This window comes from Pipra filicauda, unplaced genomic scaffold (genome assembly GCF_003945595.2).
Source record: "Pipra filicauda isolate LSUMZ 115617 unplaced genomic scaffold, ASM394559v2 scaffold82_size2718185_pilon, whole genome shotgun sequence".
NCBI classification, from domain to species: Eukaryota; Metazoa; Chordata; class Aves; order Passeriformes; family Pipridae; genus Pipra; species Pipra filicauda.
The window spans coordinates 752,494-770,210 of record NW_024105009.1 but is presented as its reverse complement, the minus strand read 5'-3'; the positions used below and the strand labels follow the sequence as shown (position 1 = coordinate 770,210).

At 36.3% G+C, this 17,717-nt stretch overlaps 1 protein-coding gene across 1 annotated transcript in view; it reads left to right on the top strand.

Annotated features, from left to right (window-relative positions):
• The window catches only part of ELP4 (elongator acetyltransferase complex subunit 4), an 86,674-nt gene that overhangs the window by 51,959 nt on the left and 16,998 nt on the right, over positions 1-17,717 (top strand). The window contains exons 8-10 of the mRNA XM_039390505.1: positions 7,745-7,853; positions 10,591-10,697; positions 12,699-12,736. Of these exons, the coding sequence (XP_039246439.1) occupies positions 7,745-7,853; positions 10,591-10,697; positions 12,699-12,736 (254 nt within the window). The remainder of the gene's footprint in view (positions 1-7,744; positions 7,854-10,590; positions 10,698-12,698; positions 12,737-17,717) is intronic.

Below are 17,717 nucleotides of genomic sequence, written 5' to 3'. Positions count from 1 at the left end.
TAAATGTTCTTACCGCAGCTATTAATTTATATCACAAATCAAGTAACGAATGGCTTGTCTTCATCTTTTAATTAAGTTTTAATACAAACATTATTGCTGAATTCACTGGTCATGAATTTTACTTATGGAAGAATGATACTTTTTTGGTAGAACGTGTCATTTAGTGTGTTTGTGTTGCAGAATGTTTAATTTTATCGTACCTTCTTGCTGCATAAAGGGGTTCTTGTTATAGTAAGATATGATGAGCAATTTGTCATAATATTATGAAGTGTGTAAATTAAATATGAAATGAGTATACGTTGTAAGATATCGTGTTTTGAAGGTTAAATAGCTTAATCTTGCTTTTCATTTTGTGAACAATTAAAATATAAAGCCAGTAACTACCATTAGATATCCATCTGAGCCTTAATTCTATGGCAAATTATTCTAGTGAAATAGGGCACCATAAGTTCAAAAATGTGCAAACACACAGCAACAGACTGAGGAAGGAACATTCTGCATTATTTATTGGCTGGATCCTGAATAATTAAAGAAATGCCTACTCATTAGTTAAAAATTAAAGCAGGTGAGGACCTTGCCAGCAGAGGGAGCAGTCATGTCTTTCCTTAGGTTCCCATCGTTTCCAGCCTACCCATCATTTCCACCCTACCTCTTCTTATTGCCCAGCCAGTTTCCCATCTGGACCTAGCTTTGCCAGCCTGCTCCTGATGACAGCCTATAATTTTGTGCTGGATAAGGGATTAGTTCCTTAAATGATTTTATATTTCAGGATCTTGCCACCTGATTACCAACATCAGTTAGATGTTCCTTTTGGTACTTGCATACTGATAATTGAAATAGTGGTGGAGGTTCTTTTTGGTCACCTGAGAATAACATACGGTTGAAAGAATTAAAGTTGCAGCAAGAGTTTGCCTTTCTGAATTGGAAAGCAAACTGCAATGACATTCTTTTTTTCAGGCAAAATGGCAACAAAAGGAACTCCTAAACCTTTTTCATATAATGACTGATTCCCAATGGAGTCATGGGATTTTAGTTAAACCAGTTGGTCTCAGATACATAATTTCAGCAGTTTTGTTATGACTCTTTTGTAATACAGCTCTCATTCTTTCAGACTTCTTTTGCACCTCTATTTTATGCTATGCTATGATCCATTGGTAGGATTGCATGTTTGATGTGTTAATTTTCTAGAGAAATCTGCTCAAATGGTCAGTTCATTTTTGTAATATTTAAAGACAAGTAGTAACGTACAGATTTTCATGTATGTGCTTTTATAACAGTGAGACAGTCTCATTATTAAGAAGCAGATAATGTTCAGGGGAGGTGCTGGGCTCATCTTAGCCCAGATCTTGTACTGATTTCTTCCCAACCACTCACCCTTCACTGAAGAAAGGCTTGGTCAGATTTATTTCATTTACTCAGTGCAGCAGGGCAAGAGCCCCACACCCCAGAACCATCACCTGCAGCCTGTGCTTTCTGCTACTGAATGCTAAGGAAAGAGAAGAGAAAAGCACTGAGCAGGGATTCAGCTCAAAAAGTGTCACCCTTTAACACGCTGTACATCTGTCACCTCTTTCAGCCAGATAATAACAGGATTTTCAGCACCCAGCTTTCTGGGCTTCAACTCCCACGTCACCTTCATGATACCACCAGATATTTTCCTGATACCCCAAGGCCTCCTAAACCAAGCCTTAAACAGAAGCAGGTAGACAGGGCTTCAAAGAAAGGCTGAGTTGGGATCCCAGCTCAGTGTTGACTGGCTTTTGGCTGTGGACAACTCACGGGACACCTTTGTGCTTGTTACTGACTTGTGAGGGAGGAATGCAGCATTTGCCTGTCTTTTGTGAAGCATTTGGAGATCAACAGATGGAAAGTTTGATTTAAACTGCTAGACTTCGTTCATTTTTTTTTAGGTGCAGCAGCAACTGTTACTGACTTGCTTAATTTATCTCTATTTAGTCATCTCTCCTTTTGCTGTTGGCCTTTAGGTCTTCCCTTCAACGGCAAAACAGACATACTTTTTATTTTGTAAGATGCCACAGTTTGCTGGCCTTAGGTGCTTCCAGAGCTCAAGTAACACACAAGTCCGTTTCAGTGAAGATCCAAAGATTTATTTTTATTTTAGTGTGATATTTAGTTTTTATTTCCTAGATGATTATTCTTCCTGAAAATTTATGAAGATTAATTGGATACTGTGTCATCCACCTTCATCTGATATTTTGTATGATAACATGCAAAAACATTGCAGAGTTCCCATAGACAATTATCAGGACAAAAATTATTAAAAGCAACTTTAAGAGAACAACCAAAATCTGGAATTAATATGTTGTGTAACATATTGACCAACAGATGCTTTGTTACCCTCTTCCCTTTTTTACAACTACACTGCATCTAATTGCCTGCTCGTGCCTTCCTTACACTTCCTTTCTTTGCTTCTGTAACTTGGATAAAATTATTCAAAGATACTATTTATTGCTTGAAATCAGCTAATGTAACACAGTGTACATACAGTCAACCAAAAATCAGTGCTTCTGTGGTTTCAGCCATACAAATGGATGCTTATACCTAAGTTCTGCTGTAGTCAGTAAGGTTCTTCAAAAGTAAGAGGAAATGCCTAATTAGTGAGAATCCCTAAATGTAGATTTCTCATCACTGAAGGCATTGTAGTTTGTAGAAAATCCTTTAATTATATTTCTAGGATATCTGTTTTCCAGCAAAGACATTGCATTTGTGTTCACTTTTCTTGTGCTCTTGATACAAATTTCTGCACACCAAAATTTGTTAATGTCCTATTGGTCATCTTATATTCCAGTGGTCTGAGTGTACATTCATTTTAGAGCCAAAATTCAGTGTTCAGTTAGTAGATTTGCTGTGTTCAAACACTGTAAACAGTCATCTTGGAGTTAGAAGATATATAGAATTTTATAGTGTAGAGTCTTTATTAATTATTGATTAACACTTTTTGTCAGAACGGTTATTAATCTTTTATTTTTGGGACTTGTGAAAAATCCAAAAGTGCACAAACTGTATCCTTCTATAAAACTAGTACAAGGGCCTAATGCCCAACTTCTTTTACCAAAATAAAACGTGTGGGTAATTCTGTGATTTTCTGAGCAGTAATTATTAACAAATGGTGATAAATATTTAAGCCATGCTTCTTAATAATTTATCTTTTCAATGTAAAATCCTTTGGAGATTAACTAGTAATGACAAGTGATAAATATTTGTATGTTGTGAAGTCATTACCACATTATCATTGTGTGATAATCTCTCAAAAAATATCAAGAATTATTTCATCTATCAAATATCCAACCACTGTTTCATTATGGCCCAGTGTGGCTGTCTGTGTTGTAGTACTAAGCTTACTTCAGCTTCGTGACAGAATGTTTTAAATAGAATTCAAAAAAAGAAAATACAACGAATTTTTGAGCGTTTCTTGAAAATTCACACACCAGAATTTACTTAAAGTTCGTAAGGCTCATATTACTTTGCTGGAACTTGCCTGCTGTTTATTATTGAGACTTGCTTTTGACTGAAGTGCCAGGATCTCTGGATTCACCTGTTGGTAACAACACAAATTGTTGCCTCCAAATACACTTTTGGGGGGCGAATCTGAATTCATTTTTCAATACTGTGCTGTCATACAGAATGTGTGCAGCTCGCTCTTTAAACTGGGCTTTGTCCCAGTACTAACAGCATTTGGGAGTAGTGCTTTAGGTAATGAAAGTCACGTAGGATTCAATGTATTAAGTCTTAATTAAATGTTTTAAAATAAAACCAGTGATGGGATTGTATTAGCAGAATGTAAAGATGAAGCAGTTAAATATAGCCCTCTACCAAAATATAGGCCTAATGTCTCTGAAAGGAGATGTGGTCACAAAATACCTTATTTTCAATGTAAGTCAGTCAGTATTAAAGTTATGTTAATGTATTGATCAGAATACAAATGCAAATATATGCAAAAAGCCTATGTAATTCAAGAGCTTAATGTATTTATATATGCTAGTATTTAGTATTTAGTATTAAATACATATGCATTTATGTATCTGTATATGCTAGTTGGATCTCATTGCAGATCTTTAACATGAGGCTCTTATTTTCCTTTTAAATTTTGAGATTGTTTAAATGTACTATATAGAAAAGTCGAAGCTGTTCTAAGAAAAATTTCCATTCTTTGACTTTTTTTTACTTATGCAGTGCAAGGACTGAGAATTTAAATATTTTTTATTACCCAAATTTTGCGTGGTTTTTAATTTTTTTAGAAATGGAATGAGAGGATTTATCTTTGGGTGGTGGAAAAATTTTGACAGGAAATCAGAGAAGAACTAGAAATTAGAGCAGAGTAGAAAAGACAGATTTTTTTCCTAATACGGAATCCAGATGAACCAAGATTGACTTGATTAATAGTAGTAATGATAAAATTGTGGTACATTAAGAACTCAATCCAGTAGAAACACACAATATTAATTTCAGGATGTAAGTTTGAGCACACAGGCTATCCGTGTATTTGTGGTGGTAGAACACTGTGCTTTATACTCAAACACAGAAGATGAGACATTTTGAACTGCTTTAGTTGTAAATAAGTATTTTTAGACACGCACAGATAATTACTCAAAGCTATGTACATTCTGAAAATGAATTAGTAGGACAAAGCAATCATTTTCCATAATTGCCCTTCCCAAAAGCTGGTTAAATGTGTGTATAGTTCCCATGTACATATGCATATCATTTTCTTGACATGTTTTGAAAGTAGACTTCGGTTGAGCCCAAATATTGCAAGTTTGCACTTAAAAAGAAAACGTCTGTCTAAAACAGTAGCACAAAGTAGGATATAGAATGGATGCCCAGCCCAGCCTGCACAACAGGGTTGCTACCATGTTGTTAGAATAATTATATTTTGGCTGAACTAACTAATTTAGAAAAACTGCAGTACATCTAGCAAGACTGAAAACTTTCCAAGATTGGGATGGTTTGTTTGGTTTTTTTTTCATTTTTTAGTATAATTTAAAACAATACCTCTTCTAGCTGCCAACAAACTCTTTCCCTGAATCTCACCATTCCTGGCTTCCCTCCTAACCATGTCCTGGCTCACCTCCAGAGCTGCCAAGTTTATGCCAGAAGCAGGAGGTAGATTTGTATGGGGCTGGAGGAAGATCTGGAGCTCTGTTAAATTTTCAAGCCCAGATGGGGCAACATGATTTGTGTGTTTATGTCAGTATGCCATACATCACAACTATCTGTGTGCTGACGTCAGCTTTGATTGGACATTAATGTGCTGAACGCTGCAAACTAGAAAATACATGATAGATACAGATCTATGGCAACAATGCCACATAAGCAAATGTCTCTTTGGTGTGGCGATTCACTGTGCAAAATATTTCCCAAGATACACTGCATTAAGCCAGGGGAATATTTTGACACACTTTAAAAACAAAAACAAAATCAACATGGGCAAAGGGAGCACAATTTAAGAAAGCAAACCCTTTCAGAGGAAGAACTGAAACCAACATACTGAAGTATGTATTGTCAGGCAAATATTGAACTGCTGTCCCTCACTTTAACCTTTCCAGAATTAAAACCAAATAGGAAAGATGATATTCTTATGATTTGCAGGACTATCAGTGGTGAGGGTACGTTGCTGATGGTCGAGCATCTTTCTGTCCACGGTTTTCGTAACCCATTGTTATCAAAACCAGCAAGCAGAAACTTTAATGTACAGCAAAACAAGAATGGACAGCAAATGTTTTTTTCAAATGATGGAACATTTTTTCTTTATGAAGAGTTTAGCTTAGTTTCCAGGAGTCATCCGTGTTTATTTATTTTTTAACAGTTTTGCCTTTCTTGATATACAAATAATATCCTGCAGCCTTCTGAAGAACTGGCAAAATACGGTAATTTCTGGTCTGTGGATTTATAGAAGTCACTGACTACTTCAGATTTATATCTGTACCATCTTTATGTGATTCCCCTTTAGAATAAATGTGACCACAAGTTTCCATTAAAATATAGTACATTGTCTCTCTCTTCCAAGAAGAGGAAACAGTTTGCAAGTCAGCTTTAATATTTCAGGGGCGGATATAGTAACAAAGTCTAGGGATTGATGTGTAGGCAGTGTTCTTTTACCTCAGATCACTTCTGTTATTCCTCAGAAAGGAAATTCTGTAGTATAAAACTACTTTATTGTTATTCATCATCAGACTTTGTGGGTAAAATGGAAGTTCCCTGATTCCACGGGGATAGACGGTTTTGGCCTGTGCGCAAGTAGCGGCTTTGAAAAGAGACCCCTCCCCAGGATTTGATGCCATCTGGCCCATAAGGTGGGGAAGGGAGGGGGTGTAAAGGTGCCATGGGATCAGTGGAATTGGGCCTTGTAACCTGAGCAGATTGGGTTGTGCAGGACGGGGCCACAACTTCACGCAGTGGTCAGAAAATAGAATTCAATTTATTCTTTGATGAGAGCGGGAAATTTTCACCTTTCACGTCTGCTTTGTGAGCTTTAGTGTGGCTGGAAGATAAAGGGGTATTGAAATGTGGGTTCAGAAAGCAGTTGGTGTATTGATCACCATTTTAATAAACCTGAATGTCAGTGCAATGCATAGACTATTCTGACATATCTGGGGATATTTCCCTCTCTCTGCTCCTAATTGATAAATTGTTACTATCAAATAATTTTACCAGTAGTTACATTGACATTTCGGAATAAGCATCAGTTGTATAATTTACAAAAGAACTGTAAAATGTACAAAATACTTTAAATTAATAGAAAAATACAAAACTATGACTTGGAGGTACAGAGCTAATTCCTCATACTTGGAATGGGTATTTTGAGGTGATTGGTCTTGATACCCCTGAAGGTATGATGAGTATAGCACCTCCAGCCACCAAGAACAAGAGTATACCAGCTGTCCAGGCAGCTTTGGGATAACTGCTTCTTATCTTTAAGAAATATTTTGGGTTTTAGCATAGGTTTGTTTCTTCTTTCTTTTCTCATTAAATAGGGACATCATCAGAGCATTTAAGAACATTTTTTCTGACTTACCTCTGAAGATCTCTGTTGTGACCTTTGAATGTCTTTGTCTGATGTATGAAATTAAGGAAAGAAAACTATACAGAAAACAGCTTATTTAAAGCACGTGACAGTAAGTTGTTGCACAAGAAATAAGGCATCACAAATCACAAATATATTGAGAAATGGTAACGCTGCACGAAGAGACAGATTTGTAAAGATAAAGAGGAACTTTTAGAAAGAAAAATGCTGGAGAAATTGCTTGAGTTGTCCATGTTGTTTGACTGATGACCAAAATGAATAATTGTGTGGATTGTGCATGCTCCAAATGCTAGAAATTATATGCCTAAGTGTATTAAAAAGCAAGGTTTTCAGAACAGAAGCAAAAACTGGGCATCTGACTCATAGTGGAAGTCAATGAGAGTCAATAAGCTTAACATATTGCTTTTTAAGTATCACTGATGTGAGCAAATGCTTCTCTTATGAAGGTTTAAGAAAATACAAATGTAGTGCTAAGTTAGCCCTTTTATGGTTTCTTCTTGTCAAATACATGTTTTCTTTAATCAGAAATTTCAAGTCTTTTTTTTTTTTTAAGGAATAAAGCCCTCTAACATAATTCCTAAGTATTGATGACCTATTTTTCCCCCACAGCTTGCCATTGAGAAGACCAAGGCTTACTCTGTGAACATTAATTACCTTTTTCATCACATAGGATGCGTATTTTGTTTCCGTGTCTTACAGAATAAAGCAATTATGGAACGTGTAACAAACTTGTCAGATATGGTAGTTGGTCTTGAATCATTTATTGGCTCTGAGAGAGAAACCAATCCATTGTACAAGGATTACCACGGTAAGTTCCATCTTTAGCAATGCAAAAAGTCTGCCCTGGGTGTTTCTAGGGCACTTAGTGGCTTACCCTCCAATTGGGTATCTGCCATAAAGCAGCATTTGGTTTCGTTTTAGAATATACCTCTTAAATGCTCCTCCTTGCCTAACCAGTCTGGAGTTAGGAGAATTTTCAGCAAAGTGCATTAAGGCTGCAAAGGAAACATGGCAACTCCTTGCATGTTGTCAAGCCGTATTACTGAGGCATGGCTCAATCAGATGTACATCTCAACAGGCAGGCTTTGGGGAATTCACAGGCAGAGGAGGCTTGGCAATCATCTGACCAGCGAGCTGAACTTGTCATGAAATCAATACTTTTGATCTGCCAAGTTTTAAACAGAGAACACGGAAAAAAAACATATATTATAGTAAGGCGAATAAACTGCTAAATTGTGTGCTATATAAGCTATATCTAAAAATAACCTTCTGGTTTTTCAGCGATAAAGTTACAGCACTCGTGCATTTAAAGAAATTAATATGTGTGGCATGTAAAATATGAAACTGGTTTTTGGTAAAAAGCCGTGTAGCCTTTCAGGTGCTTTATCTTCAAAATGTTGTAATGGTGTTTAATCTTGCATTCTGTTTCCCAGAGATTTTTGTTAGCTGTTGCAGCAGAACTGTTTATATTTTAAAAGATTCTATTAGAAGTTATGCAGAGCCAAAGCGGTGAATAACAGTTTTAGCTAATCCAGAGCACTGCTCAGAGTGTGCATAAATTACAGCTATTATCATTGTGATACTACTGTAGTTCCATGGAAACCTTTAGCTGAAAGTAAACTGCTTATCCAAAACCTGCTGTAAACATGTGAGAGTTATGGCAGTGTTTTCCATAGCAGAATATATAGAATATACAGAAAAAGAAGCAAAGGTGGTGTTGAGACACCACTGTGTGTATGCAGGCTGTAATTAGTAAATCAGAGAAAAATCTTTCTGGCTGTGAAAATAAGTGCACATTTCATTCTCTGAAAAAAGGTGAATGAAAAAGAAACCGTGAACAAAAGCTGGAATAATTTGCCTAATTATTTTTCCAACTGTATAATCGTGATATGGCCTTTGTTTATGCTAGCATAATTCTGTCAATTTGATACTCCTTTTCCCAGTACTGAAGAGATCCTTTGAGACAATGTGTGTTTTAGCAGTTATTTCCTGCTTTCCTATAAAGATGTATGCTAAATCATTTTTGGTACTATTTAATAAAAATTATGTGCCAATATACATAGCTTTTGAGGCTTACACAATCTTAATTTGAAAGCCTAAAAAAAGGTATTTCTAGTGGTTTTAACTTTGTGGATTCTTTTTGCTTGAGAATATGTTTTAAGATGATTTATTTACTGCAGATGATGAAAGATTTTGACATGACTCAGGAGAAGTTTGATTACATTATTGCATTATTTAATAAATCCTGCATTCATAATTTTATTAAGCTGCCTGGAAATTTAAATGTTTGAAAAGCCAGTAAAATAACAAAATAATTATATAGAAGATCCTTAAATAAAATTTCTACAATACTGCATATAGGCAACCCTGTGTTATACCTGCTGTTCCCATATATAATCATTAGATTTTCTACTCAAAAGCCTAACAAATATTTCTTCTGAATCACTGGACTGGAGGCAGGGATGGAAGGTTTCAAATTATAAAAATGCTTTTCTAATATTATTAAGACTTTTTGCGATTAGTGCCCATAAAATTATGCTTTTTAAATTATTTCAATTTTAGGAAACTTCGGTTAAAACAAATTAATCGATGCCTGAAAACATATTTGATTTATTTTAAATAAGGGTTTTAATGTTTGGGGATTTTCCCACAGCTGCCGTTTTCAAGTAAGATGCCTCTTCTAAATATTCAGTATTTCAATTTAGATGCTGGCTTTATGAATAGCAAATATAGGCCAGTAATTGAGAAGCCCTGTAGAATTTTCCTGGTTTTTCAGATGTAGAAACTCACCCTCAGGTTGTTCAGAGACTATATTAGGCTGCACAAAAACCATCCAGCGTCCTTGTCAGAAAAAATCAGCTTGAGTTGCAGCTGACAGAATGCAGAGCTTGCAGTGCACCTAGTACTGTTAAAAACATCTGAACAGCTAGAGAAGCCTCCTGCAGGAAGAAAACATATTTCTCCTAGGATGGCAGAGGGGTTAAAATTTATTAAAAAGCGTGATCTAAATCGGGGAGGGGGGGGGGGGAGGGTTCCAGAAACTTTTTTTCCCAGCCGTTTCCAGGGCAAAAAACGAAGTAGTTCTCATTAGAGCTTCAGTGGTTATCAGTAACCCATAAGCCTTGTTTTGCTGGCTGCTTACTGGTGCATTTAATAAAATAAAGATCACTCAGTGGTGCCGTGGGCAGCGTGCAAGGTGATAGCCATATTTGCTTACTGTAAATACACGAGAAAATCACACACAAACGGGCTGTAGTTTTGACAAGTATTAAGATCGCTCTTTACATCTGTACTTCTGTACCAAAGTGCAATTAGTTTTCCTCGCACAAGGATTTCTGTTTATCTTATTCTGCTTGATTACTTGAGTATAATCGCACCGTTTGCTTCATTGCTCCTGGTGGTAAAGCTCCAGCTTAAAAAGGGGAGGATGAGTGTGTGTAAATATACAGAATTCTGCTGTAAGACTCTAATTTATGCATCTGGATGACAGCGTTTTCTTAATTTATTTTTTTTTCCCCCCCTCCTTTACTCTTTCTTTCCACAAGGTTTGGTTCATGTACATCAGATTCCTCGGCTTAATAGCTTGATCTGTGATGTGTCAGACACGAAGGACCTGGCTTTTAGATTAAAAAGGAAGCTGTTCACCATTGAGGTAAGAGAAACATTGTTTCACTATTTAGAACCCAAAAGGTGGAGCTAATCCCGTCTCTTATGTTTCGTTTTGTGAAATGCATAAAATATGCATCAGACGTTGTAAATTCATTTCATTCCGGTTTTGCTGTTCAGAAGGGTTTTATGAAATACTGTGATATGCCTTCTGATTAAAAATGTCTCATTTGCTGCACTAAATCGGTCTGTTATAAATAGTTTATTTTGGTTTAAAATGTACATAGAAAGTAGGCCACAACCTTCAATAACAAAGCGTGACATGTTTCTAAGGATGTCAGGAGCATATTTAATTAAATGTTAATGACTTGCTCTTACTTGTGTTGGTGGGTGGGAAAGTAGCTACATGTTATTACCCCAGTAGAGGGATTTTAATGTATAATGTTGCCTAAAATTGTGTGTGGTATGAGGGATAAGTGTCCTTATCAGTATTCAGAAACCATTTTCTTTGCATTACTGAAATCACCTTTCGCTCTTTTATGTCATTTTAAACACAGTATCATTTACACTAATGTCCTTAAGTAAATTTCCTACTAAATTTAAACTTTTTTCTGTGACCTTTATGCAGACAGTCCTGATAGAAGGCAGTAATACAAAAGATGTATTTCATTTTAATCTTGCTAAAGAGCAAATGAACATAGCACTATTAAGCAATTAGAGCTGATGTATTTATTAACCCAGTAATGCTTAGAGATGGAAGATGGCTTTTGGGGTGATGTGATAGTCATTGGTACAGTCTGGGCAAATTTTTTTTTAACAAAGACATAAAACAGCCAAGCATCCCTGACAAACCATTTTGTTTAATCTCTTTTCAAATGAAAAGCTCTTAAGCAGGCCACTTGTCTTAACTGCTTGAAACCATAAAAAGAGAGAATTGCCACCAATAAATTAGCATATTTTTTACTCCATCACCAAATGCTGGTCAATGTGGCTTGGCACTGCTTTGGTGTTTGGGACTTCACCCTTAAGTGACCACTTTGGCCCTTATTTGACCCTCTGCCCTTTTTAGCTGGCCACTTGATAAGGTAACTTAAGGGTTCTCTCTCTTCACTGCCCCCTTCCCTTCACAATTGCAAGTAGCCCTAACCTATAAATCATTGAAAGGGCCCTATCAAGTGACAAATTAAGGTGCCCTCCTCCTAATTAATGGTCATCAATGTCTTTAATTATCTAATCCTATTGAGAGTAGTTAATAGTTAATCAGGCAGCCAGTTCTTCAGGCAGGTCATCTCTGCATGAGTGCTAGAAGTTTCTCAACTAGAGGTATCCTCTTCAGAAGCCACTTAAAGGCAAATACATGAAGGAGGGCTTTTTTTCCCCAAGACAATTCCTTTATAATGTTTGTCACTTTCCAGAGAATGTGGTTAGTGAAACCAGGCTTTGTGAGGTATTAAAGCCTTTTAACAGCTGCTTTTGAGCGGTACAGTAGGAACAAAACCCTTAATAGTCTGTGTTTGGTTTTAAAATACAAATGTTCTTACTGTTTTCAGAAGTGCAGAGAAGCGTGCACCCTCATTTCACAGCGTAGTAAATTCTCATTTATTATAGCTACGAATTAGGATATTTGGGGTTTTTTTTCTCACTACGAATCCTAACTCAGAGTACAATTTTTTCCGTCGGACGAATTCGAGATTCTAATTTGTAATGTAATTTGGAAGAAAAAAAAACCCAAACCCTTAGCAGGAAGCTCTGTAAAAAGAATTGAATTAGCCATGGGGCATTGGGAACAGGAGCGTGGTGGAACTCCTGAAACAACCTGTTGCCCCAGACATGCGTAGATGACACACTTGTATAATTTCTCCCTCCGTTGCTCAGCTGCAGCCCCTTTTGAATAACTTCAGCTTTTGTTGGAGATATGCTTTCTGTAAGCTGAACTGACACAAACTAGCCCTTTTTGAACATGTTTGATCACTGTCCTACTGTGATCTTCCTGTGCACGTTTCACTAATCTATAGTACATATGTTTTTCTTCCTCATACATACATAGGGAAAGCAGACTGCAGCCAGGCTGGCTAGAGCAATAAGGTCAGTAAGAAAATGGGAGCAAGGGAAAGCTGAATTAAGAAAGGATGTGAATACAGTCTTCTAAAATGTGTTTCTGGAGTTAGAATGTGATGCATCAGCAGTCACTTTTGGTTCTGGGGGTAAAAACGTAAAGCAGCACAACAGCTAAGTCTGTGACTTCTTTAGTATGGAGTTTAAATGTGAAATGAAAATGTATATTTAGTACCTTAAAGTTTTTGGAAAGATTCTGCTTAGTTATGTACACAACTTAGGGTAAAAATACTGACCTCTACTTGAAATGCCACTTCAAAATCAAATTACATAAGAAAAGTTAGGAATACAAAACCTGTGAATAATGGCAAAATTTCTTCAAAAAGGGTTTTCATCACTAGACCATTCTTTTTTTTTTTTTTGCAGTTTAAAATAAGAGCATGGGACATGGATTTTCTCATCTCTGGATTGCTCACCAGTTAAATAACTCTTTATAGTTTGGCCCTCATAGGGGAAAAACTTTAAATGTCAAATCCATTTTATTAGATTGCAGTTCTGTGGGAGGGACTCTGCCTCTTTATAGTCTGCAGAACCATTTAACTGTTTCAGTTTTTCTCATATGTTCTTCTTCAAAATAAGATTGACTGAAATATTTTCTAAAGGGATTTTTTTTTTTTTTTAATTCAGGGTGAAAACGGGTTTTTGGTGAATATTTATGAGTGTTCATTTTCCATTTATAAATTGTGAAGCAGAACTTTTCCAGGAAAGCTTATGTGTTTATCCTGAAAGGTGCAGTAGCTATATCAAGCTTTCCCAAATCTTCACACGTTAGTTACCAGCAATATACTATTATATGCTATATTATCAGAGATCTATCTTATGTGCATACCACTTTAAAGGACACAATTTTGAAGTTAGCCTGTCTAATCCTATTTCTTCCCACTTTGGAATCTTAATTAGAAGGAGATAAAAACCATCATTTGACTAAATTATTGTCTTGAATCTGTAGCAAAAGGTATAATCCGCAATTGGGCCAATTAGTGTACCCCATAGTTAGCTATGCTGAGGCAGGAAACTTGATTAGATCTGACACCAGCCTAGTTCCCACTGTTGTTTTGCCAGGTATGATGGTCAGACTTCAAAGGGCTTGAGGCATCAGCAGGGCAAGGTTTGGAGGCCAGCTTAGGTCCGGTCGTTAATCTCTCTGCTAAAACCACAGCAGCCCTCGCACAAAACAAGCTTACACGACACAATCATGCGGTATTAAAGTTTGGGTTGAGTCATGCCAATTTGCCTTTGATTTTCTGATGATTGACTAAAAGATGGCTACATGACTAGACACATACTGAAAGTTTACTGATTAGGTAAGTTCCCCAAATATTTGAAATATTTTTTGATTTCTCAGTTAGACGATATGACAACACGTTCGTCTTAGTGAAACTTTTTTGGCAGAATTGTTCTCCAAGTACTTTTTGCTTTCTTCGTAGCTCTCAGTGTAACTTTTATCAACATCTGATAAATTTTGTAGGAGCGTTATGTTCGTAGTTTTATCTGATAGAACTTTCTCTTTGTTGTTCTGAAGCCTCCTGTGTCAAAACTAAAGAAATCTGTGCCTAAATTTGGTGTTTTCTCTCCTCCAAATTTCTAAGGAGCCATTGTTTATCTTTCTTATTTAGGTACATTTGCAATTACTGGCAAAAAGGGCATTTTCCTTAATTATTTTCCACCTCACCATGAGTAAAGCACTGTTCCATGGCTGCGATTACATAAGTGTTCCTTTCTTTTGCAGTCTGATTTGTTCAAATATTGCAGTAACAGTGACATGTTTCCATTCTGAGAAAAGCCTAAGGCTGCTTTAGTATTATTCCAAATGATTGAAATTGCCATCTTGCTGACTTTCCCTTGGGCAGCTTAAGGCCTGTTTACTTTTGTATTTGTTTCACATGTTCCCTCTGAGTTTGGCTGGCAGGACATCATTACCTGGTTTGACAAGACAGTTGGAGAAGATTCATATTTGATTAACTCCCTTTGTTGTTGTCTGGACAACACAAACCCCTGAAATTATCTGTTTAAAGTTAAATCTCCTGATAAATTCAGATAAATGCTTGCAAAGAGGAAAGTTTGTGAGGTCGGGTTTTTTTAATTCCCGAGTTTTGCTTAATTTTTAAGCCTTCAATTAACACTGAATTGCTAATAGTGTAGAGAATAAGCTTTTTCCTACAAGTTTTTGTATTGTAGTTTGTCTAATAAATAGTCCTGAAAATATATTTTTTTTTTATCAATGCACAAGTCAGAGCCAGCTAATATTTTCTTTGTAGTGGCTATATAACATCTCTTCAACCCAGAATAAAAATCTTTAAAAGCCAGCTCAGTTTGAAACCAAGTGTCATATACGATATAAAGATTTGCCACACAGCAAAACCAAGTTCCCAGTTTAATGTATGAGTTCAAGAGTTTCTTTTCTGAGAGGTGTTTCCTAACAGGAGAAGAAAGTCAGAATTAGAGGGGTGCTGTGGCAGGAAAGTGCCTGGTTTCTCAGTGCCAGGCAGATACAATATGGTGCTATGGAGCACTCCACCAGTGCATTTTTCCCAGTGGCAATTGCCAGAGTAAAAGGTTATGGCTTTGCAAGGAAACATAATCACAAAACCCAGCAATAGGGTCTATGTAGAAGTAAAAATAAACATATGACTCCAAAGGTGTTAAAATAATATCCTGCCTTCTTTTAGCAGTAAAGGACTGTTAAGAAAATTAAGGTTTTCCAAAATAAGATATAATTGCAACTCCAGATACTCGTGTCTGTTATGTGTCCAACATTGGTATTTGAAAGAAGACTTAAGATGGTGATTTTGTCAATTAAAAACAGGAAATACATCTTAGGTAGCTTCCATCTGAAATCTCTGTATTTCTACCTTTTTTTTTTTCTTTTTTTTTTCAGTCTGTCTCTTTTCACTGCTTATTTTATACAGACTGCACTGTGGTAAAACTTATTTTGCAAAGGGGAAGTATGATTAGCCACTGCTGTAGATTATTTACCAAAACAGGTGGGTAAGACCAAGTCAGAACAGTGTCTGCAGTGCTTCAGCCTGGTGTTCACATAGGTTTGGTCCTAAGTGACTCAGGAGATGCTGATGTCACTGACTGCCAGAACTGTGAAAGATTTTGTGATTAATTATTCATTAAACACATCCAGAACAGGTATAGACATACTGGTTTAGGCTGTTTCTTCTGGGGGAACAAGTCAACCCTGTCACCAGTGCATATGGCATCAGTATATATTTAAAACACATGTATGTGCCATACCAACCTCTATATCTGTGAGAATTAGAAGCATCACTTCTTTTATCTTCTTCCAAAAAAATCTGAAGCAGTTTTCAGTAATGGCTGACCCTAATCTTGATTATATTCCACTGATGTTTCTAAAGCTGAGCAACTTCGTAAATAAACGCATTTGAATTAATGAACTATTTTTGGCCACGTGTTAACAAAAAGAATCAGTGAGCCTGAGAACTGACCAAAGGCAAAACACTGGTGTATTAGAAATTTAAGTAAAGTGATACTTCCATAGCAATCATCAGTAAAATAAGGAAATTACACTAGAGGTAATATATGCTACGTGATACATATTGTAATACTGATCTATTTACCTTAGTACATAGACAAAACCAACTCTGTATTTTAAGGCTGTGCACTGGTGCCACTGCAAGACTTGACCCTCTGTTATGGCCTTAAAACCTCGAAATGGAACCCTCTTTTCCCAAGCCAGTGGGTTGTGACTACCTGGCTGCCCAGTGCCTGGAGCAGGGATGAAAACTTCACAGGTATTCCTGGTTCAAAGGAGAGCTTTTCTGAAGCGATACAGAGAGTGTATTTCTTTAATTTTCTAATGTAATTAAGTCTTGGGAGCCTCTCATGCCCGTGCATTTGAGAACACAACTACCCTTTGGGGCTTGCATGGAAAACCTCTTTCTCCTCAGCCTGCCTTGAGCAGACAGCATCACACCTGGCAAACCCTTGAGCTGGGGGACTCGAATGCAGAGAACTCTGCATGTGAAACTAAACTTCCTAACAGAGACAGGTAAAACATTGTCATAAAACTCAGCTGAAATTTGTGCCAGTCAAACTACCGTTGCCTTGATTTTTCCTGTCCATTTTTCCCATTACCACTGGCTTGTTTAAACATAGCTCCAAAGACAAGAAGTATAATACCGTGGCATTTTATGAATCTAAATTTAATAATACTGCAAAAAAATATTCTCCTGCAAAACTAATTCTGTCATAATACCAAGCTCCATTTTGCCTTATTTCATCTAGTAGCCAGTTCAGGTTCTCTTTACCTGGTATGGTGTACTTCACTGAATTGTTTTGTCAGATGCTGTCAAGCCAACCTACCATTGTTAAAGAAAATCAAACTAAATCATTTTGGCATGAGCCTTCCAGGAATAAGGCACAGAATATGAAGGGTTTGATGAAATCAAGGATTTGATTTCAATATTGTAAAAGACTGCCTGTCAAAAATGTATTACATTCTTTCAAACAATTTTGAATAAATATACATGTTTAAAATTGTGACAGTACAATTTAGATAAAGTTTTGGGAGAATATTTTTAAATTATAATAACTTGACGTGAAACAATACTTGCAGTGCTCCTGTTTGGAAAGAAAACCACTCTGAATGCTAATGGTACATAGAACTGAAATCAAGTGATCAATTTTATACACTATATGGAAATTCAGAACACTTGTATCTTTTGAACGTTGTGGAAAAATTTAATTTGAAAATATCACCTTCTTATTGTGTAATACTGAATGATGTAAATTAAATTATTTAATTATTTGTCTGAAGACAAATGCAGGAAGATAGTGTTAACTTTTAGATTGCATATGAAAATTTGTATTGCCCTGAAATTTATTTCGTAATTAGTATTGGCTTATGGATTGTTTAACAGTATAATCTGAGAACTCCGGTTTTTCAAAACCTAAGCACTTGTAATACAGCACATCTGCAGCT